The following is a 26,879-nucleotide window of genomic DNA, read 5'->3' as shown; positions in this document are numbered from 1 at the left end:
CTAGCTGGAAAGGAGGGATTCATTGGAGAGAAGACTTGAGAGGGAAAGAAAAGAGGGTACTGGGAGGGGATTATTATCATAGAATACTGCTTATATTTATGAAAGGTATCAGTTTAAATGTTTTTAAAAAGCACATTGAAGGCTGGGGCCATGACTCAGAGGTTGAGTACATGCCTAGCATGCAAAAGGCCCTGTCTTCAAACCCCAGTACTATTTTTGAAGACAAAGCAAAAGGAAAGCTTTTGAAATTGTCACATTAAGTTTCTCAGTTCAAGTCATTTAAGGGAGGGAGTTGAGACAGGATCTTCTTACTCTCTAGCCTAGGCTCTCCTCCAACTCTCAGCAATCCTCCTGCCTTCACCTCCTAAGTGAAGGATTTGTCACTCCAGGCTCCAATTTAATGCATTTTAGCTTTTGTTTTGTTTGGACCTGGCTTTATTCTAAATCAACATTCAGCCTTTGAAGACAGCTGGTGAAGCTGAAGCCCTCCCTCTTCCTTTGACTCAAAGGAAGCTCATGGCCAGTCTAGGGCCAGTCTTGGTAAATGCAGCAGCAACGCCCCCTTGAGGCTGTGGATGATATCTTCATTGTCACCACCACCACCATCAACATTCTTCAATACACCTTTCTCCTGTGCCATGCTCTGTGCTCATTCCTTTATCATTTTCCTCATATAGATCTATGCTAAGAGGGATAACTACCCAGTCATCCAGCTAGAGAGCACTGGAGTTAGCGACAAGGGCCCCTAACCACTAGTCTGGCTGGAGTACACTCCCATGCATTATTACTGATTTGCTAACTCTGTAGGGAATATTTGGGGAGGGTGTGTGTGTGTGTGTTGCAGTTGTTGCCATTGCCGAATTCATTGATTCTAAGTTGACTGGGAAGTAAAAAGAGACATAATAACTGAAAGCTAGAATTGACTCTTCCAGACCTCTACCATAAGAAACTAAGAACGTTTTATGACGTTTTGCTCTACATAAATGCCAAATACCTCTGGACCTGCCTTTAACACAAAAGACTGGGGAACTCTGGCCCAAAACTTTTGTTTTCAACTATGCTACAAATTTGCAGAGTGGGAATCTCATTTTGGAGTGACACTATATCACAGTCCAAGGTATTGACAAAGCTAAGCTAAGATATTGTTCACAAATTGGGCATGAAAGGTTAGTTCAGCAGCTGTGTTGAGGAACAGGCATGTGCTGCTACGTGTCCCCTACAAAGTGCGAGCCTGGGTCTGAAGCTCTCTAATTGCCCAGTGGGTCTGTTGGACACACTAACTTCCCAATGATTACCCGGATTTTTGAAATTTCATGGACCTATGAAAAGTCACTGCCAAACAAAACATTTCCAGATTTGGGAAACTAAAAAGAATATCTATGTAATTCTCTGTGTGAACACCAGAGGGTAGACTTGTTGCACTGATGGAGGCAGATCCTGGCTGGAACACTGAAAGGCAGCCTTTGGTAAACACATACTACAGAATGAAAGGGCCCGTGTAAGCAAGCCAAAAGAAACACACACACACACACACACACACACACACACGATTTCCATCATTAAATAGGTGATCATATGATAAATCTACCGGTTTACTCACATGTTTTTTATTAGCCCAAATTTGCATTTCTTATATAGAGTTTAGCTTTTGTGGAATGTGACAATGCAGTATATGTTGAAGGAATTGTGTGAATTCTTTTACAAAAGTCTCCTTTACCAAATAAGATAACCATTGCAATAAAAATAGGATAAATGGCCAATGATCAATGACAGAAAAGTGGGAGTGGGTAAAAAGCAGACAGTGGTGATTTTGAAGGTAGCACCAGGAGGGAACGGTTGGTTAAATGAAGAAAAAGAAAAGGCCACATATTAAGAGGACTATTAAAGTGAGTCCACAACATATTTTTTAAAATCAGACTTAAGTATTTCCTCCAAGACCAATGGTGTTGGGCATTGCCAGGCACAGGCTGGAGTCTTCAGGGAGCCTTCAGGAGAGGGGCCTGAGCTACCTACCAGGCATGGCTAAGGCCCCCCAGGCTACAGGAAGCCACTCCCTCTCCAAACCCAGCACACCTGAACGCAGGCTCGGCCCATAGCCCTGTAACTTTTGGCCAGCTGCCTGGGAAACGCCTTATCAGCCTTCACTCAGCTCATCCCCAAGACTAGATCACACACTTCCCCCATTGCCTACCTGCTGGAATGAATGTCCCCATATGCTAATTAGGCATCAGAAATGAACCTGATACATCCAATCCCCTTAGGACCCTTTCCCCTGCCCTCAGATCCTTATAAACCCATTTCCTTGGCCATAAACGGAGAGAGCTGTTCACACCCAAACTCCTCCCTGAAGTCTTTTGCTTTCGCAAGCTCACCCACCCACCCCGGTTGTTGTCTGGGCTCCTTCGGAAGCGGGGAGGGGGGGGGGGGGGATAGGAAGGGGATCATGGCCGGTCTGAGGACACAGGAACCCACACAAATGATGGTAAGAAAGGAGAAAATGTTTCTACTACCTCTCTCTCTCTTGCCCACACTTGCACACAGTCTGCTGTACTGAGAATCCACCAGCAAGCCCCTCGTTGGCTGCCCCGTGGCTGAAGAGAACTCATTTACCCTCCAGACTCAGGGCCTCCTGGGGGGCCATTTGCCTCCAGGGGAGATCCCGGGCTTCCTTGAGGGCACCTAGGCATTGCACACACTCAGCTGATGTTCCTAAATCTTAGGCTCAGGCAATTTTGTGGAAGAGGGGGCGGAAAGATTGTAAAAGCCACAGGTTCGTTTTAAAATTAGAATGTGGTTTACCAACCGATGTTTTTAAAGTAAGGTCATTAGAAACATAATGTATTTCCAATAGCATAATGTGATGCCAGTGGTTCAGCTCAGTGATTGGGAGACTGTGATTTATCAATAAAATGGCAGTTGTTAAGCTAACATATTTAACTCCTATCACAACCGCTGGTAAAGAAGAAAAGTGCACTCTCCTCTAAAACATCCGTCAATAAATCGACTCTTTATCATGGACTGAAATCTTTCCTTGATCCTTTGTACTTCCAACCAGACTTTCTCTCCTTTTCCAATCACAAAAATGTATTAATTTGTGAAAGTATCTTGACAGGCCCACGAATCATACTGTTAGAAAGTCAGTGTTTGAGCTGTCTCCAAATGTATTCAGATTTTTTGAAAGCTTTTAATAAGGAAGCAATCCCCAGAAGCAATGAAATAGATAATTGAGAAGCAAGAATTTTTTTGGCCATAATTATAGCCATGATTAAAAATGTAACCTCTGGCAGAATTACAAAATGAACACTGATTTTTCTAAACCAAATTTTCCAAATCCATAATGGTAGTGAGTACCTGTAAGCTTTTACCCCGGCCTTAACCCTGCCCATCTACAGACATAGCTGGGCCCAGGAGCCATCCCCAATCACCAGGTGAGTCCACCAGAAGCAGTGACATCACTAATAATACCCCTGAGCTGAGCTGGCTTTCAGTCCCACTGAGCTGCTTCTGGGGTTGGGTTTAATTTCCCAGGGGATCATTGTGTCCTCGGGACAGGGTATAAAGACAACATGGACACCCAGTGACAGAACTGGGCTCCTTACAGAGGCCAAGCAGTTGTGCTGTACGTTCCTTGAGGCTGTGACAGGAACGCTTGGGGTGTTTGTTCTTGGGGGAGGGGCATTCTTGAAGGGCCTGGGTGTTTGAGAGAAATTTTTAAAATAAAATTTCAATTGCTTCCTGTACCACATGAATAGCTAAAAACTTGAATTAACTTTCCAACTGCTCTGGGTTTACAGGCTTTAGGTGCTAGGAGCACAACTCATTGGTAAAGTACTTAACCTCGGATGTGCCAGGCCCTGAGTTCAAACCCCAGCACCATAACATAGTCATTTATAATAAATAACTTAGGATAATAAAATAACAAGGACCTGTCCTATTAGCTAGAACTGAATACAGCTGTTCATTCAGGTGTGGGGGAAGTTGGGTGTGGTGTGTAAGTGTTGGTGGGGGAAGGCGGTATGCATGTGTGTGCCCTTGCAGAGCCTCTTATGTTCCCCTGCCACCTTGGGTGGCTTCAGGGGTCCTGCACTATTGCTCTTCTGTCCATTCTTGTTTGAGCCAGACTCTCTTACACCAGAGCTTGTTGCTCTCTGTGAGCCAGGCGGTTCCCTTCTCTGCTCTTCTTTACAGGACTGAGGTTACATCCTTTGCCTGCTGCTTACCTGGGATCTGAAGATTTGAGTGGGGGTTGGTTTCAAGCCCCCTCAGGCCTCATGATTTCAGAGGAAGTATTCAACTGTTGATCCATCTCTCCAGCCCTCACGGATTTTTATAACAAGCAGATTTAGGCTGGATTTTGCCACTATTTTTCTTAAAGCCTCTCTTTAAGAAATTAATATTTCAAGTCTTGACACTGGTTTTCCCATAAGGAATAGAGACATGATTAAAAGACCATTTAATTCTTCATTAAAGCTGGTTATGAAAAATCCATGTCACCTATATCATCGTTTGAGATGTTTAAGTGACTTGACAGTACTTCTAAAATGTTACTCAGTGACCAATTTCTCCACCTCTGTGAACATATAACTCACTTACCTGGAAGACCTGTAGCTCCAGGCAAACCCTTAGGTCCTCTTCCTGGAAGTCCACGTTCCCCTTTTTCTCCCAAGTCACCTGCATTTCATAAAGGAAAATGTTACTTTTCTATACGCATATTAATTTTGTATTTTAAACTTTAAGCAAAGCTCAAATTCAGAGACAAAATCATTAAACTTCCACAAACTATACTAGTAAATATGGGACAACATGAAAATCAATATCATCTTATCAACAGATCTAAGAAGAAAAAAAAATAGATCAACTCACCGACACTGAAATGGCATTTCACAAAATTGCACGTGCATCCATCAAACAGCAAAATAAGGCTCAATGGATGTGTCATTAATCTGATAAAAACATGTCTATCTGCTCATCATTGTACAAAGCATCCTGAAAACTAGTGTAATACTTAACAGGAAACAGGAAGCCCCTCTGCCACAGGCAGATCCATGAGGAAGCTCACTGTTGTACTGTTATTGTCATTGCTACACATCATGTGGTCTGAGGAATTAAAGCAATTTCTATTTGGAGGTAAACTTGGTATTTTAAAACTGGAAAAACAATTCAAAACTACTAGAAATAATGAAAAACTTCAGTATACTAGCAGGGTACAGAATTATAGACACCAGTAAATGGACATTTAGTAGTGTTCATATATGCAAACCCCAACCAATTGTAACATTCATTAAAGCAGTGCCATTTATAGTAGAAATAAAATATTAAATAGTTGGACATGAGATTAATTGAAATATGCAAGTACAACATGAAAGAATTTGAAAATCTAATGGATTAAAAAAATAGTCAGTAGAGTAACATCCTTAGAAAAACTTGTTAGTTAGCCCTAAGCTTAATATTAATCCTGATCTTAATATGAAAAACCCACATTTTTTTAACCAGAGAAGATGATTCTGATATTTATATAGAGGAACATGTAAGTTAAAATAGCCATAATTCCCTCCAAAGAAAAGCAGCACAAAAAATTCATTCCCCTAGGGCTGGAGAGATGGCTTAGACATTAAGGCACTTGCCTGCAAAGCCTAAGGACTCATGTTCGACTCTCCAGATCTCACATAAGCCAGATGCATAAGATGACACAAGTGTGCAAGGCCACACATGCACACAAGGGGACACACACATCTGGAGTTCTATGGCAGTGGCTGGAGGCCCTGGCACACCAATTCTCTCTCTCATAAAAAAGAATTATTCCCCCTAGATATTAAATCAATTACAATAGGGTGATTATGATCCAAGAGACAGAATAAAGTATAGAAGTAAGTGCAAATGCAAGTTGATTTAAAATAAAAATGGCATCTTAATGTTGGAAAAGATGAACAATTCAATTCAACAAATGGTGCTATAATAAAAGTGAATAATCACCTAGATAAAAAGTTAAGTACTAATACCTCAAGACCTCGTAGAATACACCAGCACAATTTACAAGTGGATCAAATGTTTAAGAAATAGAAAGAAACAGGGAGAATTATTTTACATTTTTAATTTTGAGTCAGCCTTTCTAGTTATGATGCAGGATATGATGTGTTCTGAACTCTACTATACAGAAAGAAAAGCTAACTACACAATGAAAAATGAGCCAATGGCATGATGAGACAGGTCATGAAACAAACAAAATGACTTACATAGATGAAAAAGACTCTGTATTCACTTTCATAAAATAAATGCATTTTTTAATGTTATTTTAACTCACAAGGCTATGAAAAGCTCCAAAATTAAATTAAAGCTATTTAGCAAGTTTATAGAAAAACAGAAGTGCATATTGCTGCAGAAAGTAAAAACTGGTGCACTGTCATGGGAAGAGAATTTGGCAATAACTATCAACATAACAAACGGAAGTTTCATCTTGCCCAGAAATGCTACTTCTAGAAACTCAAGTTAGAATTAGAGGTACAGAAAGAGTTCATGTTAATGTTGTGTACAGAGATAAAAGGTGTACACCATTGTTCAGCATAGCCTTGCTCTAACAGCAGAAGCCTGGAAATGATTTGAAGGTTTACTAAATGTAAACACTGTGGAACTTCTAGAGAATGGATTCCTATGCTACTGAACATATTAACTAAAAAAAAAAAAAAAAAAAATCAAGGTTCAGATCACTTACTATGAACAATACCATTCTACTTTTAAGGGATTCAGGGAAAATTCATATTCATATATCCTTACATACCATTGATTATAATGATTTGTAAAAAAAAAACTTATAATAATGATCACATACTGGAACTATAAAAGAAACTAAGCAGATGGCAAAGAGATGGGAAATCCTTTACTAAATGCCTTTCATACACTGTTTAAAGTTTCAAACAATGTAAACTTAGTATTGTCAAAATTGAATGAATTTTAGAAATTAAAGTGTACTGTCACAAGTGTATCTCACTACTGACTCATAATTTATTGGGAATAACTTTGGACTACAACCAGCTGTGGGTACTTGCAAGACATTTATGATAGGTGATTGAATTTGGTGATTCAGCAGCCACAGAACAAAGTTGCATTAATTATCCTGGATCCTGCAGAGACCAAATTCAGAAACTTGGCCTCATTAACAAAATGCCTTAATACTTAATGAACTGGTCCCTAAATGACATCTACTATTCCTATTAGGGCATTATGTTCTCCTACTCTACTAATATAGTGATATATCACTATTCTAGTACACTATTAAAAGACACAAAGCCACAAATTCTACATATAATCTTTCTATAAGCATTATATCAACCCAACTTCACTCAACATTGAGTCAAATTTGTTGTAATTTAAAAGACAAAGTCAGGTATACAACATAAATGGGATGAATATCTGTACAATCACTAAAACATTAGTCAAATAGACAAAAACTTTTAATTATCATGTGAATTTTTAGTTATCTAATTTTATTTTTGCTGTGAATGTACTTATCTGAATTTTTATGATGGATTGACTATAGTTTCACAACACTTCAAGCTTTTAAAATACTGTGTAAGTCTTCAAAGCTCAACTTGAACTCGCAGTCACAAAAGCAAGCTATTTATTTTGTCACTTGTCACCAGTATGGACTACGATAGGAAGTGGATATTATAATTAGCATATTAAGAACTAACAGCTAAAGCATTGCTGTTAACTCAGCAATTTAAATGTCATACCATGATAATTCTAGAGGTTGACAATGAGAAGACAGTCTCCAAATGTGCTACATTCTCTGAAGATTTGAGATGAAGATTAAAAATAACAATGTAGCTTTCACCTTGATAGTGAAAATTGAAACTTATTTACACATTCTAGCAAGGAGCCACACCAATGTTAAATTTTTGCTTGCAAGAAATAGCACTTCTGTTCTGTGATACTCTCTTTTTGGCTATCAATCACAGGAAATAAAATTTCAGATGAAAACTGTTCCCCATAGTGCCATATATTTGTGATTAAGCCTTATACTTAACCCCCAGGTGGTGGTGTCTTTGAGAGGTGCAGCCCTGCTGAAAGAGGTACATCAAAAGAGGTGGACCTTGGGATGCTTGCCAGTACTAGCTAAGTAATTCTCTTTACTTCTTCCCTGCTGATGTGTAGAGATGTGATTCCCAGCTGTCAGCTACTCCATGCTCTCCCCACCAGGATGAAACTGTCCCTGGAAACCGTAACCCACAAATAAAGCCTTGACTTCTGCAAGCTATTTCTGGTTAGATGCTTGGTCCCTTCAATGGGAAAGTAACTGCTACAGGGTGTGAGACAGCCACAGTACAAACATCTCTTTCCACAGTAAACTATAGGCATGGGTGGCTCTGTCAGCAGAGCTCATCCACCTCCTCAAACTTTGGTCCTGTCTTCTGTAGCAATGTACAAAAACTGGGTCTGAGAACTAAAGTTCCACCTTTGTAGTCTACTCAGTCTAAAAAATACACACAAGTGCTAGGGAGACTGTGCAGTGAGTGGTTGAAGGTACTTCCTTGCAAATCCTGAAGATCCAGGTTCAAGTTCCCCCATATCCATGTTACACACCAAATGCAAAAAGCAGCACATGTGTCTGAAGTTAGTTTGCTGCAGCAAGAGGCCCTGGTGCACCCATTCCCTCTCTCTCTCTCTCTCTCTCTCTCTCTTTCTCTCTCAAATAAATAAATACTTTAAAGAACTATACATAAAAAGTCTTAGATATAAAAAGAAATATCATCTGAGTAGAAAAAGAGCCCATGTGAAGAGTAGAAGTTCTCACTCCTCAGTAGCTATTATTTCACTTCTTTTTTAAAAATCGTTTTATTTATTTATTTGAGAGTGACAGAGAGAGAAAGAGGCAGAGAGAGAGAGAGAAAGAATGGGCATGCCAGGGCCTCCAGCTACTGCAAATGAACTCCAGACGCGTGCGCCCCCTTGTGCATCTGGCTAACGTGGGTCCTGGGGAATCAAGCCTTGAACCAGGGTCTTTAGGCTTCACAGGCAAGCGCTTAACCACTAAGCAATCTCCCCAGCCCTTATTTCACTTCTATGAGCTAAAATCTAGGCCCAATCTCCTAGTGAGGAGATTAGTGCAGATGAGGTGTTAGTCAAAGACATGTATTTTGCAAACCTCCATTTACATATGGACTTATATGTTTGGCTCACACTAAAATATAAATACATAGTCATACTCAAAAGGGACTTAAAATTAACCCTAACCATGAACATTTAAAAATATTTTTTAGGGAATGAAGGTTAACATAATACTAAATAAAGTGAATATAAGGCCACTCTGATGTCTCATGTTCTGCTTTCACATACATACAAGACCCACATACCACAGACATTGTCACTACGTTTGTGTTATATTGCATACATACATATGAATAAACAAAGGAAAATTTCATATGAACTTTAAGCTTTGACTATAAATCAAAGCAGATTGTTATAAGCTCTTACTGATAGCATCCACTTGTTTCTTATTTCTTATTGAAAATATTGATTAACAGAGCTCCAGTAGCACAATCCGTTAGCATATGGTGCTTATATGAAAACATTGATTAAGACATAACCTGAACTACTAAAAGCAGTCATAATAAAACAACCTCCTTCCTTATATTATGGCTTCCCTGAGGAAAGATTTCCATGAGGAAAGTGACTCAATTGTAGAGTAAGCCTCACACCATCCCTCTTTACTAGGTAAAGGGAAGGTGATGGACAACAGTGAACTGCATCTCTTTGTTAGGTAGAGGAAAAAGCAGTGGCCAAGAATGAACTGCATCTCTGAGAATTGCTGAAAATTTAAATTTCAACATGGTGGTTCCACTTCAATCCACTGGGTCATAGCAAACTACATGCTTCCTGTTAATTACTACTGGCAGGGCCCTGAAATCTGGAACAGTGTATTTCTAAGTTTGTGACAGTGATGATTGCTAAGGAAAATCTGATTCCCACTCCCTGCCTCTACCCCAAGTTCTAGAAGTAAAACTAACTAAAGATGGCAGTTTAAAGAGACTGAATGACTAGAAAGGGATGGAGACTTACAGGAAGAGAAATGATTCTATCTAAAGTGATATGATGATGGCCTATATGACCGTAAAATTCTGCTGTCAACATGATCAGAAGCAAGTAAGAGACATGCCTCTCGGGGATGGGGGATTGCGATGGATCTAGGAAGGACTGATAGAAGGAGGTATGCCTTCCCCCAGAGTATGTGGTCCTTTCAGTGGTGGGCTATATAGAATGAAGATAGGGCCTTTCTCCTGGCTGCCCTTGCAACTTGCTGCTGTATACAATCCTCCCTGTTCTTGCTATCTCTTGAGTACACTGGAATCCAGCTTCTTCAGCCCTCCAACAAGGACTGAAGACCAGCAACAACAGTCATCCTCCAGTCCTTCAATGCCACAGTGTGACTGCTGAGGCGCCCAGCTTCAGGAGCTGAGCAGCTACCTGGTTCTCCAACTCTCCAGCCTGCAGAGAGCCATCGCTGGACTGCCCCGCCTGTATCCTGATAGCTAATCTAATAAATCTTTGTAATGCGTATTCACTTTTTCAGTTCTGTTTGTCTAGAGAACTCTAATATAATTAATGTTGTGAATATTAAAGATGAAAAACATGGAGAGAAACAGCTTTATGAACCAGCTGTGATTGGCAAATGAACTTGGTGCTCGAGATATTTTCCAGGTTCCAAATACAGAACACTGGAACCAAACTAGTTCAGGGTAGACATAAATCAGTGTGGGCAGGAGCTTTCCAGAAAGCTTCCAACAATTTGCCTTTGTTTTCAGAGATTCTCAATCCTGGCTCCATGTCAAAGCCACCTGGGGGATATTTTAACCTCCCAATGTCCAGATCAATTAAATGAGAATCTCTGCAAGTGAGGCCCAGGTACGACTGTTCTTACAGCTCCTCCGGTGGTTCCAAAGTGCTGCAAAGATAGAGGGAGGCGATCTGGCTAGACTCTCTCAGAGGACCAAGTAACACAGACATTCTCCTTCTCAAAGGAGAGTTCTGTTACCAGCTCAAGGTTGAGCCCTGCTCCAAATCTGGTGACTTCCCATTAGCCAAAGAAAACAGGGCTGTGATTTCCGTAGACCCCCCAAGGTATTCAATTTTGGTTAGAAAATGTGTATTTGGTGACATCACACCAATGTAATTCTGCATCAGAATCACCTGAGAGCTGGTTAAACCAAGTGCTAGGCCCCACCCTGAGCTTATGATTCAGTGGGTGTTAGACCACACAAGGTCCCTGGTGATGCTGATGACTCAGGGGCCTTTGACAATCACTACTTTAAAGACCCAGGGAAAGTGGCACCTTTCCCCAAACCCAACTAAGTCAACAACCCGCTTGAGGCAGTTGGTGTTTCTTAGAAATGTTCTGCAGAGTGAAAGGGACCACACATAGATGGTGCCTAAGGCATGGGCTCCTACACTGGTAGCTGAAAAGGACGAAGGTGAGTAGACATGTGATGCTTGCAGAGGGAAGCTGTACTCTGTAGATGGATCCCCCCCGCCCAACATTTCTCATTTGGACAGCCTCTGAAAGTTTGAAATTGCACCAGCTTTACAAGAGGCCCCAATTAGAGCTCATTTTTAACATGCAGCTCTGCACATGCCAAAAAAAAAAGTAATTAAATAAATTGTTCCAGCTGAGGGTGCAGTGAGCCAACCACATCAGCCATTCATTTATAGATTCCACAAGGCAGCCTGCTTGCCCTCTGACCACTCACACCATAATATTGATCCCTAATTAAAGCACCACAATATTTTAAAAAATAAGACCCTTGTCCTTGATGCCATATCTTTCTGAAGCTCCCCAGAGAGCTGCCAATAACTCATCACAATATAGAAAATAGTCCTCACTTCATTTAATACTTCATTTAATCTGTAAATTATCCAGGGTACATATACCTCCAGCTGACACACTCACCTCAAAAAGCAAACACCATCTGAGGCAACCAGCCCATCCTCCTGTCTTACAAAATACCTTATACCATCACAAACCTGTTTTTCTGCAAAATAAGTCTGCAAGAACTTAGTCTACTTTAAATAAAAGTGCACAGACTCACATGACTCACATATTAAAGAAAATATAAAGTTAGACTGTACTTTGGAACTGAAAATACATAAAAAGTAAGTACCCAATGTCATTTTTTTAAAGGAAGGAAGCAGCTCCAATTCATGATATAATAACAGATCACTTATCCTGCAAACAAATGTGTTAGGGTAACAGATACAAACATTCTGAGGATAGTCACCATCTTGTAAAAGCTTGACTTTTACAATGACTTTGGAGTCTCAAAGAAATGCTGGAAGGCCCTTTAATAGACTCTGTGAGGTTTACTTTAAGCTATGGCTGAAGCACAGTGTGAGAATGGTACTAAATATGAGAAGAACTGAATTCTAGGATTTGCTCTTGTGTTGTGACAGCAGAATTAAAAGAATAGCATAATCAGGCATGGCGGTACACATCTTTAATCCCAGCACCAGGGAGGCAGAGGTAGGAGGAGTATTGTGAGTTCAAGGCCAGCCTGGGTTACAGAGTGAGTTCCAAGTCAGATGTGGCTAAAGTGAGATCCTACCTTGGGGGGTTAAAAAACAAACAGACTAGCACAGAAGAGGTTGCAGATCTCTGCTGTCACCACTGGAAGAGGTTACATCCTCTTCTCTCAAGGGTATTCAGAGATTGATAACATATGGATTCTGTGAGCTTGGGTACAGATTATTCTACACCTCAAAACAGGGGAGACGACATGTGTGTTTTGGTTCTATCAGAACAAAGTAGCTTTCTTACCTTTAGGTCCCCTCAAGCCAAGGGCACCAGGGGGACCTTTAATGCCTGGAAGGCCACGAATTCCCATCTGACCTGGGAAGCCATTCTCTCCGGGGGGACCTGGGGGTCCAGGGGGTCCAGGTCTCCCAGGGAGACCGGAAGCACCTGTATCTGGACGTTTGAGACTAGCAGCCATCTCTGCAAAATGTTCTGAAAGATAATAAATGCCCCCGAGCATCAGAAACCCAGCAGCAACGCAGATGAAAAGAAAGACATTTCAAATGCCACTTTTCTAAATTTGTCACTAAAGCTTCCAAACTGGGGAGGTGAGAAGCGAATAAAGTTGGGTATTTTTCCATGGAGCTCTTGCCAGGAAGCTTCACTGGTGCTCCCTTACTTGGCCCTGATAGTCTGCAAAGGGGATGAAGATTCAACTGCAGGGCTCTGTGATGAATACTGTTCTAGGAGGATCAGTAAGTCACCTAATCCTGGTCAGATACCTGAAAACCAGAATGACAAGTTGCTTAACATGATGGAAGTGTTATACACAAGCATGGGGAAGCCAAGGGCACGGATCAGAATTAGGATTCCACATTATGTAAGATTTAGCATCAGAAACTAAAAGCCTTTTTTATAGTTTGAAGATATTATATGACCTAAAATGTCTGGGGATTATATTTCATAAATGCTTCCTCTCCAAATTATTTTTCATGCTCAGAGTATATAACAACTATTAAAAACAACCTTCCTTGGGCTGTGGAAATGTCTCGGTGATTAAAGAGGCTTGCTTGCAAAGCCTAGCAGTCTGGGTTCAATTCCCCAGTACCCACATAAAGCCAGATACAGAGTGGTGAACGCATCTGGAGTTTATTTGCGATGGCAGAAGGCTCTGACGTGCCCGTACACACTCCCTCTATCTGCATTTCTCCCACTCAATCTCTCTCTGTCTCTCAAATAAATAAATAAAAATATTTTTAAAAACTTCCTTGGGAGCTGGAGAGATGGCTTAGCGGCTAAGCACTTGCCTATGAAGCCTAAGGACCCCGGTTCGAGGCTCTATTCCCCAGGACCCACGTTAGCCAGATGCACAAGGGGGCGCACGCGTCTGGAGTTCGTTTGCAGTGGCTGGAGGCCCTGGCGTGCCCATTCTCTCTCTTCTTCTCCCTGCCTCTTTCTGTCTGTCTCTCTCAAATAAGTAAATAAATAAATAAATAAAACTTCCTTGGGAATGGTCACAGTTTATCTTAAAAATTAATAGCTCTAGGCTTCTTAAATTGATTTTAAATCACCCCCTAAAGCTATGGAATGAAAGAAAAATCTCCCCATTAAAATTCTTTAAGGGGAATATTCTAGCATATTATTTTTTATTATTTTTTATTTTATTTTTTTTTAGTGTTTTGGTTTTTTGAGGTAGGGTCTCACTCTAGCACAGGCTGACCTGGAATTCAGTATGTAGCCTCAGGGTAGCCTCAAACTCGTGGTGATCTTCCTACCTCTGCCTCCCTAGTGCTGGGATTAAAGGCGTGCGCCACCACGCCCGGCAGCATATTATTTTTAAAGCTGTAAGATGTGAAGGGCAATGTGAATTGTAAACAAAGTTTTAACCATATTTTAATAACTTAAATATGGATATTCTAAATATGGCTTTACTTATTAAACATAAAATTACAATTTTCTAGATATGTTAAATGCTGAAAATTGAAATGGTTATCCAAGATAAAATGGATGCGATGAAGAAATACATTTTGCTTCCAAATATAGAAGTGTTCATTTCACTCTCATTTTGTCCTGAAAAACTCTTCAAGTCTGTTAGACAAACTAAACTGCCTAGAGAGCATAGAAAAGAAGACATTTCTTTAAGACACAATAGGTTACACCAGAATCAGGTCATTTCCCATTAGAAGACTCTAGTGTTACAGGTGACCTCCGTTTCAGAGGATTTTTTTGTTCTCTACTTTTTGTGTGATGTCATAAGTAGACAAACTCAAAATGAATAACATTTTTCATGACTATAAACAAATAGGAATAAAGATTATCACATGAAGTAATATATCACCATTTGGGAAAAATTTCTGTCCAATGGTGTCTTATTTTTTTCACTTACATAGTTCAGGAATAGCAACAATGTCCTTGAGCTCCTTATGGACATGGGTTTTTGTCATGTTGTTTCCACATGTTTAAAGAGATCCTAAGACTGCCACGTACACACCAAGTGGCAGGATCTAAAGGAGAGAAGTGCCTGAGAACTTGTATTGCTGCAAAGTATAACAGCATGGAGTGTGTGTAAGATTATCCTCCTGGTGATGAGAGACAGAGGCAAAGAGACAGAAGGCTAACACAGAAAACTAAGAGTATTATGGTAATATAGTGCTGTAAAGCTAGAAGCTATCATGTGCACCAACAACTGGACGAAACATAACTGCCATAACGTTATTCAAAATACCCCACCTTTGAAGCACACACAAGTCACTGTTCTTTACCTGTGCATACATACACAACATAAAATCTTAAGGAGCAAGAGTCTGTCACAGGAACAGCTGAACCATTTTGATTAACTTACCTTGAATTACTCTCATGCAAACCTGCTTGATGTGTTGATCAGTCGGTGCTCTCCCCTGGGACAAGAAAGGAAAAAGCAGTTTATGTTTGGAACTATAAAGAAGACATTATAAGTTGGAAACACATAGATGCTGCGAGAACCCTGGTGGCTGCTTCTACATGAGGACTACTGTCACCTGAGGATCTGGTGTCTGCTATGGAGTCTCCAAGAGAAACCACAGAGAGTGACCACCACTCACCGGAGGGCCCTGGACACCAGGCAGGCCAGTGGCACCCTGTTCTCCCTGCACACCTCGAGGTCCAGGTGGTCCTCTTGGTCCTTCCACTCCAGGAAGCCCTCTACTTCCTTCAGGCCCTCTCAGACCAGGCTCCCCGGGGTTACCCACCTGGAACAAAAGAGTACATTGTAACACCAAGACTAGCCACAAGCCATAAAGTCTTTCACTGATTTGTGTGTATGTGTGTGTATGTGGGGGGTGGGGGGGGTGTATGCACATGTGCCAGGGCCTCTTGCTGCTGCAAATAAACACCAGAGAACTGTTTCACTTTTGGTGACAGGCCTTTTGAGTCCTGGGGGATCAAACCCATGCCAGCAGGCTTGTAAGAAGGGGCCTTTAACCATTGAGCCATCTCCCCAAGCCTGGGATAATATATATTTTAAGACCACATTATTCATACGTAAATCTATTTACCAAGTGCAGAGGAAGTCAGTGGTTTGGGTTTTCTGTTTTAGTTTTAGTGATGACGATGGAGCCCGGGCCTCACACACATTAAGCTCATTCTCTAACACTGAGCAAGTCCCCAGACAATGCAAGTTAGTTTTTTTTTTTTTAATTACTAATTTATATTGTGATTTTTCAATTTCAGTTTATTTATTTGCACATGCCTGTGTGTGTAGGTGGATAAGCAGGGAGCCAGGGTTTCCTCCTGCTACAAACGAATGCCAGATGCATGTGTCACTTTGAGTCCAGTCAGCAAGCACCTTCAAGTGCTAAGCCACCTCATCAGTCCTGAAAGTTGGTTTTTAATGAGGATTGCTAAAATTTCTTATTAAAAAATTACATTAAAAGCCAGACATGGTGGTGTATGCCTTTAATCCCAGCACTTGGGAGGCAGAGGTAGGAGGAGTGCCGTGAGTTCAAGGCTACCCTGAGAATGCAGAGTGAATTCCAGGTCAGCCTGAGCTACAGTGAGACCCTACCTCAAAACAACAACAACAACAAAAAATTACTGAGTTGCTTCAAGATATGATATTTGGGTACTCTTTGTGCAACAGACATAGAGACAATTCCAAAAACATGCTATTTTGCCTTTATAAAAACATGTCGGGGGCTAGAGAGATGGCTTAGCAGTTAAGCGCTTGCCTGTGAAGCCTAAGGACCCTGGTTTGAGGTTCAATTCTCCAGGAGCCACGTTAGCCAGATGCACAAGGGGGCGCACACATCTGGAGTTCGTTTGCAGAGGCTGGATGTCTTGCATACCCATTTTCTCTCTCCCTCTCTCTCTCTCTCTCTCTCTCTCTCTCTCTCTCTCTCTCTCTCTCTCTCTCTCTCCCTCCCTCGCTCCCTCCCTCTTCCTCTCTCTGTCTGTTGCTGTCAAATAAACAAATAAATAAAAGTAAACAAAAATAAACATGTCGGATGAACTGGAAGATAGTAAGTATATCTGAGAATTGCAAATTACATAGACTAAATCAGTGCAATTAAAATGTCACTTTGAATATGCTGCATTAAAAAATGAGTCAAAAAACAAGTTCACAGCTTAAGTAATAAGGGGAATTAATATCCAAACATTAAAGAAGTTAAAAATAAACCACTTGTTCCCTCAGCACAAAAAAAAAAAAAACAAAAAACGTACATATAAGTTGGGTTTTCCTGAGAGCAGATCACTAAAAGCATTTTAAAGACTCTTCATACACAAGAATTGCTTTTAAACGACACTAAATTAATTCAGTTTTTGTGAAACTAAAATGTGATAAGTCTCTCTGTTAGATTGTGTGGCAAAGTAGCTCTATTTCTGCGATTCAGGGTAAGAATGAGAAGAGAAGAATAGAGGGCAGCCGGGGGGGGGGGGGGGGGGGGGCTTACTCCAGACGGAGACAAGAGTGTTCATAAAACGCCTGTCACACGCAGCATTTGCCTATGAAAAGTTCACTCTTTCAAGCGTTCAAATGTTTAAACCCATGGAAGCTAGGAAGCAATGCTTTCACTACTCAAAGCCAAACTAAGATTGATAAGTATTCCTCCCCACCTTTCTGTATGCAAAAGAAAAAAAGAAAAAAAAAAAAAAAAGGATGTCCACCTAAGTCAAGTCAACTAAAGATATCCTGCAGAAGGCTGCAAAACTGTCAGGTGCCCAGAAAGCAAAACTTTAAAAACTTCTTAAACAACCCAAAGTGATGCCAACATGAGCTCAAAATGCCCTGAAGAAATGACCAGATCATGGGCTAGAGAGATGGCTTAGTGGTTAAGGTGCTTCCCTGCAAAGCCTAAGGATCCAGGTTCAAATCCCCAGAACTCATGTAATCCAGATGCACATGATGGCACATGCACCTAGAGTTCTTTTGCAGCGGTTAGAGGCCCTGGCATGCCCATTCTCTCTCTCATTCTCTCTTAAATAAAAATGAATTATTTTCTAAAGAAGAAGTGGCCAGATCAGTGTATAGGCTCCTGCTGGCCATAGCTAAAATGCTACTGCGACCATACATGGAACATTGAAATGAGAAGATCAAGGGGCAATATTACTAAAACATCATAAGGGCTCTCAACCTTTCAGAAAGAATTCCTCAAATGAGAAATTCCCCAAAATTGGAGAAATTCAACATAATGAAGTAAAATTCAGGTTCTAAACGCCTCCTACTTAACAAGTTCAACTGGGCTGAAGTCAGAGTGGAGCTTTGTTCATAAATATTTTTCCTCATTGTGGAACAGCACAATTAATTCTATCACATTACCCTGGTAGTGCTAAGAAAAAAAAATGGGTGGAGAGCAGTAATGAATTAAGGGATACTTTCTAATATTTTATCAAAATTAGAGTACAATTAACCCTTGTTAGCCACTACATTGTGGTTATTTTTTTATTGCATAGTTTGAATTCTTATTAAAATGGAAAAAAAAAAGGGCACTCCAGGGCCTGTAGCCACTGCAAACAAACTCCAGACGCATGTGCCACCTTGCACATCTGGCTTACGTGGGTACTGGGGAATCGAGCCTGGGTCCTTAGGCTTCACAGGAAGATGTCTTAACTGCTAAGCCATCTCTCCAGCTCTAGTCTGAATTCTTTCCAGTGAAGATTACTAAAGATGTATAGTGATATAGCATTCCTATCACCAAACTCATCAAGGTAACTTTATGTTTAGAGCCATCATTCCTTTTGGGGATTCTTGGGCATAAACATTGCTTGAACCTTTAGTGGCACATAAGCTGGCACAATGTGAACATCTCCACTTCAGTGATGTGCACACAGCTGGGCACCAGGGTCCTCCTTCAGAAAGCAACTGAATCTAAAATGTGTTAGTAAGGTCACGGTCCTAAGGAAATGGGAAGTGTGTTCAGGCTAGATTAAAGTGTTAGACAGCATGGTACAAGTCCTGCAAGTGTTTGAAGCCCCAGACATCCAGAAGATAAAATGAGTTAGCCAAAGACATCAAAGGCTTTGTATACTTTGTTGAGTCTATTTTGTTGTTGTTGTTGTTGTTGTTTTTCTTTTCATTTTTTTTAATTAACAACTTAGATGATTGTAAACAATGCCCTCCCTTCCCCCACCTTTCCCCTTGAAACTCTACCCTCCATCATATTCCCTCCCCCTGTCAATCAGTCTCTTTTTTATTTTGATGCCATGATCTTTTCCTCCTATTCTGATGGTCTTGTATAGGTAGTAGATGTTATTCTTGAAGAATTTTGAAGGAAGGAGGGCTAAATAGTGGGTTATTTTTTTATTTGGATTATTTTGGCTGCCATGAGAACAATTTGTTGGGTAAAATCCAGAGGAACTGAGAATATTCCAGAAATGGGAAGGATTTAGAAATTAACTAGAAGCCAGTAGTAGCAGGTTTTGAGATTTCATCTGAGTTTCATTTCTTTCTCCTTAGTTTTAGTCTTGATTATATTAATATATAAATTAGCAAGTCACCTCAGGTTTCCTGCTAACTGGTTCTGTAATTCTAAATCCATCTAATCTCAAACAATATCAGTTTAATTTCTATAAAATGACAAAATTGATCAGGTTGATCATTTTCTTGTTCTAATTATTTTTTGTCATTTTTTTCTTATACATTGTGCCTCTCTATTACTTCAACTAGAACACAGAGGATATTAAGAAAATTATTGAGCTATTTTCCAAAATAACTGCCAATGAAATTCAATTTTATTCTTGTCACTGAAAAGCTCACATTATTTACTTAAAAATTACCCATTTTGGAAGGAATTTAGACTGCTGCCAGGTAACATTCATTGGGGGAAAAAAAAAATCTGCCTTTACAGTGGTTAGTTCTAAAGCTAGAACCATTCATACAATTGTGAATATTTTTCTGTTGGTTTAATCCATTACCTACCAAGGAAATTTAGACACATTTCTTTGAAGTTAAGTCTTTTAAGCATTGACTTTTTTGTTGTTGTTTGTTTTGGGGGGTAGGGTCTCGCTCTAGCCCAAGCTCCAGGCTGACCTGGAATTCTCTATGCAGTCTCAGGCTGGCCTCGAACTCACAGTGATCCTCCTACCTCTGCCTCCAGAGTACAAGGATTAAAGGCATGCACTACCACATCAAGATTAAGTACTGAATTTTATTGAATGATTTGATAAAGCATGGAATTATATTTTCTATACCTTTATTGATATTTTTAGTTTTTATATCATTATTATTAATTATACTTACAGATCCCTTTGGTCCAGGTAATCCCATATCTCCCTAAACCAAGAAAACAAATTTATATTAGAACAATGTATTTATACCTAACAGTTTCCTAAAATATTCTGAAAAGCTATTGCGCTGCTAGAATATAGAAATCCATGTGCAGGTTAACCCTGACACCGCAGAAAACAACAGACTCAAAATCTGGATTTTGGTCCCAGTTCTACTACTGAATTTGTGGTCCCATGTGAGCTAGGTACATTTCCAGCCTTCTGCTAACTGATCTGTGTAATAGAAGGTAGAATCAGAGCTCTCCAAGGCTCCACCCAGATCTAAAATGCTCATTACTGTATAGGGTAACAGATAATAAAATGGTTTTCTGTCATAAAATATACAGATATTTAAACCCAACTATTAAAACATCATTTTTAACTCAAATTATATGTTTGAGTCCTTCCTAGAAGTCTACCAAACAAAATGTGTATGCTTTGTAAATGTGGAAATTTTCTCACCACTAATTCTAGGTGAGTTCAGCTCAAGAATTAGCCTATCAGGTAATCTTCTACAATACTATGATTTTAAACATTCTAGCAAACAAACTCAGCAGAAAATAAAATGGTATAATCCTCTAACAAATATGCTAAAAAAGAATTTGCTCAATTCAGACATTGCATTTACCTTAAATCCTACACTAGAAGTTTTCTAAAGCTTTTTCACAAGAATGATCTCCTCCAACCCCAAAGGAGTAAAACATAAGTTCCCACATTGGGCACTGACATCAGAGCTGTATTGATGAGCCAGCAGACCACACAGTTCCACCAGTAAAACAACCCGGGGCTTTCATAATCTTCTGTGGAGACAGACGTCCCTTCTTTGGCAGGTTTTAGGATAGAGAGGATGCCCTCAGCCAGATTTATGAGCCACAGCTACCTAGATATAAAAGATCTGCCAGGCATGATGGTATACATCTTTAATCCTAGCTCTCAGGAAACAGAGGTAGGAGGACTGCTGTGAGTTCAAGGCCAGTCTGATATGTTGACTTCCAGATCAGCCTGGGTTAGATCAAGACCCTACCTCAAAACAAAACAAAACAAAAAATTCTAAAGACATATGTAAATCTCAAAAACAAAATCCTTCCCTCCTTTTGTTTCCATGATTACCACTATTCCTACTTTTCCTATTTATATGAATCACTTGAATTCATCAACATGAGACCACAAAAGAATTCACCATCTGAGGAGAACTCTCCAGGGTTTAAAGCCAGGTCTATCATTGGTGGCTTGTTTCCTCTCTGCTTCACTGATGCTGACCACAGTATTGGGAGTCTTTCATTAGCTTGCAAAGAAGACGATGAGGAAAACTGTCAGGAAAACAGTTGTAAAGCGTCACTATTAACCAGAGGGAAAAAAAAAGTCTTACAAGATCACCCCGTCCTCCTGCTTCACCTTCTTCACCAGATGCACCCTAAAAATTAAAATAAATGTCACATTTTTCAAATCGTTAGTTCCATGGATCAACTTTAACTAATTCAAATTGCTCAGCAAAAAAAAAAAAAAAAATGAATATTTACATTAGAAATTGACAAGCATTTTACAAGTGCCCCAGTGCTCCCAGGAGCATGCCAAAATACAAGACGTTTTCAATGGCATTCCAGTACACTTAGTCCAAACCAAAAACTAGAGTAGCCTAGAAAGAGGGCAAGAGAGGTTAAGGTTCATCTATTAATTAACTTGAGTTTAATTAACAACCATTTTCAACAATTTTACAATTGAGTAACACTTACAAGTGTCATTTTAGTATAGAAAAGGAACCCAGGGGCTGGAGAGATGGCTTAGCAGTTAAGATGCTTGCCTGTGAATCCCAAGTACCCAGCTTCAACTCCCCAGAACCCACATAAGCCAGAAGCACATGGTAGGCTAAAATAAATAAAATATAAAAACAAGAAAGAAAAGGAACCCAGGAAAAAGACTGGATCTAGTTGATGTGTAGAGTTTATTTGCTGAGGTCTTAATCAAGAAAAACTTAAAACATTATAATGTGGCTTTGGAAGACTATCAGATATATAAGTAAGCCACTGAGCTGAACAGGAGAGTCAAGGCCAGCCTCTTCAAAGGAGGAGCAGAATATAACAGGGCAGACAGAGCCATCATTCGCTGCGGCTTATTATACCAGTAGATAAGACTCTACATCAAACTCAGCCACAATTTTCACTCACTATAAAACACATTGCAAAAAAAAAAAAAAAAAACTGAGCCACCATCATTTTAATCACCCTCATAAACTTGTGAAGTGGTCCATACCAAACACGCTTATAAAACATACCACTCACCTGCTCACCCTTTGGACCTGGCTCACCAAATACACCCTGCAATGAATAAAAAATAATTCCTTTTCAATATTTTACATTGCATCTATAATTTCAAATGAACCACCTTTTCTTAATGAACTGACAGAAAATGAGATAAAAGAGAGCTTCCCTACATCTCACCACCTAGCAAGAACCAGGAAAAACTAGGGGAAACAATCATTCCACATGTCTCTGGTAAAAATCTGGAGTATCACTTGATCATATCCATGTAAATTTCACAAATAGGAACATAAATTTAGAACTAAATAGAAAGCATGACTCCAACTTAAATTTTACTTTTCTGAGCCTTAATTTTCTTCCTTCTAGATGTGTTTTATTCCTTATCTCCATTCTCAGTAATTAAATATGCCTTTCATGATATTTCTTTACAATAAATGCTAGAAAAATTCTTTACTGGGGAAAGAAAAATGGGCTTCATTTTTTTATTTCCTTGGGGAAGGGCATGTATGTGTTATGTGGGGAAGGGCATGTGTGTGGTATGTGCATGTGTTTATGTGTATGGTCACATATGTCTAAAGTTATGTATGTCTTGTGGAGGCCAGAGGTCAATGTTGAGTGTCTTCCTCAATTATTATTTTCTTTTATTTATTTATTTATTTATTTATTTATTTATTTATTTATTAAAACAGAGTCACTGATCCACTGATCCTAGAGCTCATGATTCAGCTAGTCTAGTTAGCCAGAAACTCTTATGTATCCTGCCACCTCCCTTGTGTTGGGATTACAGGTACAACTGCCTAGCCTGGCTTTTCCCTTGGGTGCTGGTGATCTGAACTCAAGTTCACGTGCTGTGAGGCAAACACTTCCTCCACTCAGCCATCTCCCCAGACCCAGCAAGCTTGATTTTTCAACATAGCATAGATCCTCCTTCAACATAAGGAACTTTGTAGAGGACTAAATATCTTACCCTATCACCTTTCATTCCAGGAAGTCCAGGGGGCCCAGGCAATCCAGGGAGGCCAGGGCTACCAAGAGGTCCCTAGGAAACAAACAAGCTCAAGCGTCAAAGTGTCTGCAGTGCTGAAAGCACACAAGCCAGGCAGGGCCTCGGGTGTATAAATGCCTATCTAAAATAAATGAGCTGTGACTGGCTTAGCTCCATCCTCCAGTTTGCCTTTCTCCCACACTTTCAAGACCAGAGGGGCCAGTCCCCCAGCAGCCTCCATCCCACTTCTGCGGTCCCGAATGCCCCACGCACTCCTCTGCAACAGTGGACTCTTTCAATCAAGTCCACATCCTGCCACCGCTTCTCTTGCTATGTAAACAGAAAATATGCAAGAAGCAAAAGGCAGCATTCACCCACAGTTCCCTCTCATTCCAAGAACAGATGCCAAGTGTAGCACTTCGTGTCTCTTTTGGTTTTCAAATGCATACCACAAACCCTACTGATTAAAATACCCTTGGAGGATATCCTAGATGCAATTTGAAATTCCACATTTACATTTTCACACACTCACATAACAACAGAAATCAAATACAACTGATTAAATGACCTTTAGCAAATTGGTTTTCTCCCCTTGCGTATTAAAAAAAAAAAATGCATTCAGTTTTGCAGAAAGCAAACATGCAGAGATTGGAAATATGGCTTACCAGTTTACCAGGTATGCCTGGGGATCCTACTGGTCCTATTTCTCCTCTGCTGCCCTGTGAAAACACAACCACCATTGTCAGCTATATATTCATGCAAAATTATTATGTGAATAAAATAACATCCTACCCAGGTTTTTGTTTAAAAAAACAAAGCATCAAAATAATATGTCCACCCTTCAATTGAAGGTATTAAGCCAGCACAGAAAGTATCCCCAAGTTCAGTGTTCATTGACTTTTCTAATGCTGTTCATTGTATGATAAGCTACAGGAAATAACTGATACAAATATATGAAACAGTAATTGGTAGTTTTTGATATGAAAGTCACATTCTTCTCTACATCATGGCTATATGTATACATGTTTTTTTATTTATTTTATTTTATTTTTATTTATTGATTTATTTGACAGAGAAAGAGGGAAAGAGAGTGAGAGAATGGGTGTGCTAGGTCCTCCAGCCACTGCAAACAAACTCCAGATGCATGTGACCCCTTGTGGATATGGCTAACTTGGGTCCTGAGGAATATAGCCTGTGTCCTTTGGTCTTGCAGGCAAATGTCTTAACTGCTAAGCCATCTCTCCAGCCCTATATGTATACATGTTTTATCCCCTCTCTTAGATGGTATGTTCTTGAGTTATTGCATACCAATTGATTTGGAATTCTGCACAGTATAATTTTTAAATCAACATCTGAGAAACGCTCTCTTATTTAAAAAAATGTGAAAACAAACACAGGACAGAAATGTTTGCCTTGAAATCACTACTGTGACTTCAAAAAGACACAGATGGTAGGAATTTATAATGTTCCTGAGATAAAAATGTCTATGTTTCACTCACTCCAGCCCTAAATATGTCTGAGAGGATTAAACAGACTTTGAAACATGTGATTCATCTCAACATACACTAACAGCAATGATAATTTTATATTATGGGCCAATTTCAGTCTTTTAGTGGAAATCACAGTCTTCAGATTTCTACTTAGAAGCCTGAAGTTGGAGGGACAAACTTTTGAGGAACAGACATATGACTTCTTTGACCTCTTTTCTTGAGAACTCCACTGCAGTTTAGGCAATCTGATAAAAGCTCATTTAATTCTAACATGTTCAACTAAGCTGAGCTCTGAGGCTATTAGATAAACCCATTTCCTTTAAGATGTATTATAAAACTGGAAGGAGTAACTTGATGAGCTAGCTTTTCTTCAAAAGAACATAGCAGCTTCATTTTAATACTTAATATTTCTAAATGCTCTGATTAGATTATACTGTTCTGACCCCTATACTATTCATTTACATTTAAGTTGAATGAGGTGTCAAAATCCATAAATCTGAATTTTAAGTCTCCTTAAAGGTTTAAGAGATGTTTATCATGTGACAATAGTTTCTGGCTGTGAGCCAAAATTTTATGGTACTCATTTTATATGATTTATATGTAATTTAAACTAAATGTTCTTAAACGCTTTTCAATAATTTTTGTATTAAAAACCTGTCAGGTATATACATTCAGGATATAGCCCTTAACCCTCATGAGCTGGTTGGAAGCAAGAGTCAGTGCCCTGTAGTGGTAGTGCTAGAAGAATATAAATCTGGGTGAAAAGTCCTGCCATACTTTCTTCTATCCATCTAGAGAGATTGGCATCAGCCACATTAATTTGGCTGACAGCTCCAAAGTTCAAGGCAGATTCCCCTCGGTAGATCTGTCCATTGGCATTTTCAAATCTCAGCTGCACCATGACTCAGATTCTAAATGTCACTAGACTTTAATTCACAAACTACTAATGGTCAGTGGTGAGGAAAAATTAATACCATCAGGAGAAACCTTAGATCTCAACAGAATCTCAAGTAGTCACTTCTAAATAAATGCTACCTTGCCAGAAATAAGGATGGTTTATATACTTCTTTTCCAACAACCAAAAGCATAAATTCAAATATAGGACTGTATCTGTTGTTGATCAGATGAGTTATATTCCCAATGACGAGAATTTCTCCAATAAAATCTCATTTTCTCTTATCTTTCATAAGTTGTTATTGCTAATTTGACAAGTACTTCCCATTCATGGGAAAGCTTTTGGTAATACCTATGAATGGCTCAGAGCCCCATTGCAGACAGCCAGCACTGCTCAATGTATGGAGCCACAAAAGCCCAACAAACATAGGAGCAGAAGGGTCAGAGACGTGCAGCCATTCGTCCTCTGGTCCTGCACAAATACATTATTTGTGCTTATCTTATTCTCATCTTGGAAATCCCTAGCCATTCAAGCATTGATATTTTTATCAAAACCACCTCTTTAAAAGCAAAGTGCTCAGAGGAACAAAGTCTCAAGTCCTCTTGTCTCCAGTTTCTGTCAACACCACAGATCAAGCAGATGAAATCTTTACAAACAAATAATGTAACATTAACAAATAACTCAAATTGAAAGTTTTCCTTTTAGATAGAACTTTTAGACTTGTAAGTGGTCATATAAAATTCAATTATATGTGTGTTGCCAAAACTGTTTTCCAAACTAATGAATTTAAGTCCACCACATTTTAGCTTACAAGGACTATAATATTTTCCAATTTACCCAAAATGCTAACTAGAGGAACAATGAACATTCCCTCATTTCACATTTTGAAAGTAAGGAATTATATATCATTGTATTTGGCCTAGCCTACATACTAAGTGCCTCTCTCAAGCAAAAAGGATGTTGATTGACTCAGGATATCAATTATGAATTCTATAGACTGCTTCGTACA

The 26,879-nt window shown here is 39.6% G+C and overlaps 1 protein-coding gene across 1 annotated transcript in view; it reads right to left on the bottom strand.

Annotated features, from left to right (window-relative positions):
• Nucleotides 1–26,879, bottom strand: part of Col9a1 (collagen type IX alpha 1 chain) — a 92,766-nt gene that overhangs the window by 4,630 nt on the left and 61,257 nt on the right. Inside the window, exons 29-37 of the mRNA XM_045156687.1 lie at nt 24,151–24,204; nt 23,468–23,539; nt 22,522–22,557; nt 21,612–21,656; nt 20,217–20,249; nt 15,583–15,729; nt 15,345–15,399; nt 12,806–12,994; nt 4,594–4,671 (exon numbers count right to left, since the gene is read on the bottom strand). Coding sequence (XP_045012622.1) covers nt 4,594–4,671; nt 12,806–12,994; nt 15,345–15,399; nt 15,583–15,729; nt 20,217–20,249; nt 21,612–21,656; nt 22,522–22,557; nt 23,468–23,539; nt 24,151–24,204 — 709 coding nt within the window. The remainder of the gene's footprint in view (nt 1–4,593; nt 4,672–12,805; nt 12,995–15,344; nt 15,400–15,582; nt 15,730–20,216; nt 20,250–21,611; nt 21,657–22,521; nt 22,558–23,467; nt 23,540–24,150; nt 24,205–26,879) is intronic.

The sequence above is a fragment of the Jaculus jaculus genome, chromosome 8, assembly GCF_020740685.1.
Source record: "Jaculus jaculus isolate mJacJac1 chromosome 8, mJacJac1.mat.Y.cur, whole genome shotgun sequence".
Taxonomy (NCBI): Eukaryota; Metazoa; Chordata; class Mammalia; order Rodentia; family Dipodidae; genus Jaculus; species Jaculus jaculus.
This window is presented reverse-complemented; position numbering and strand designations above follow the sequence as displayed.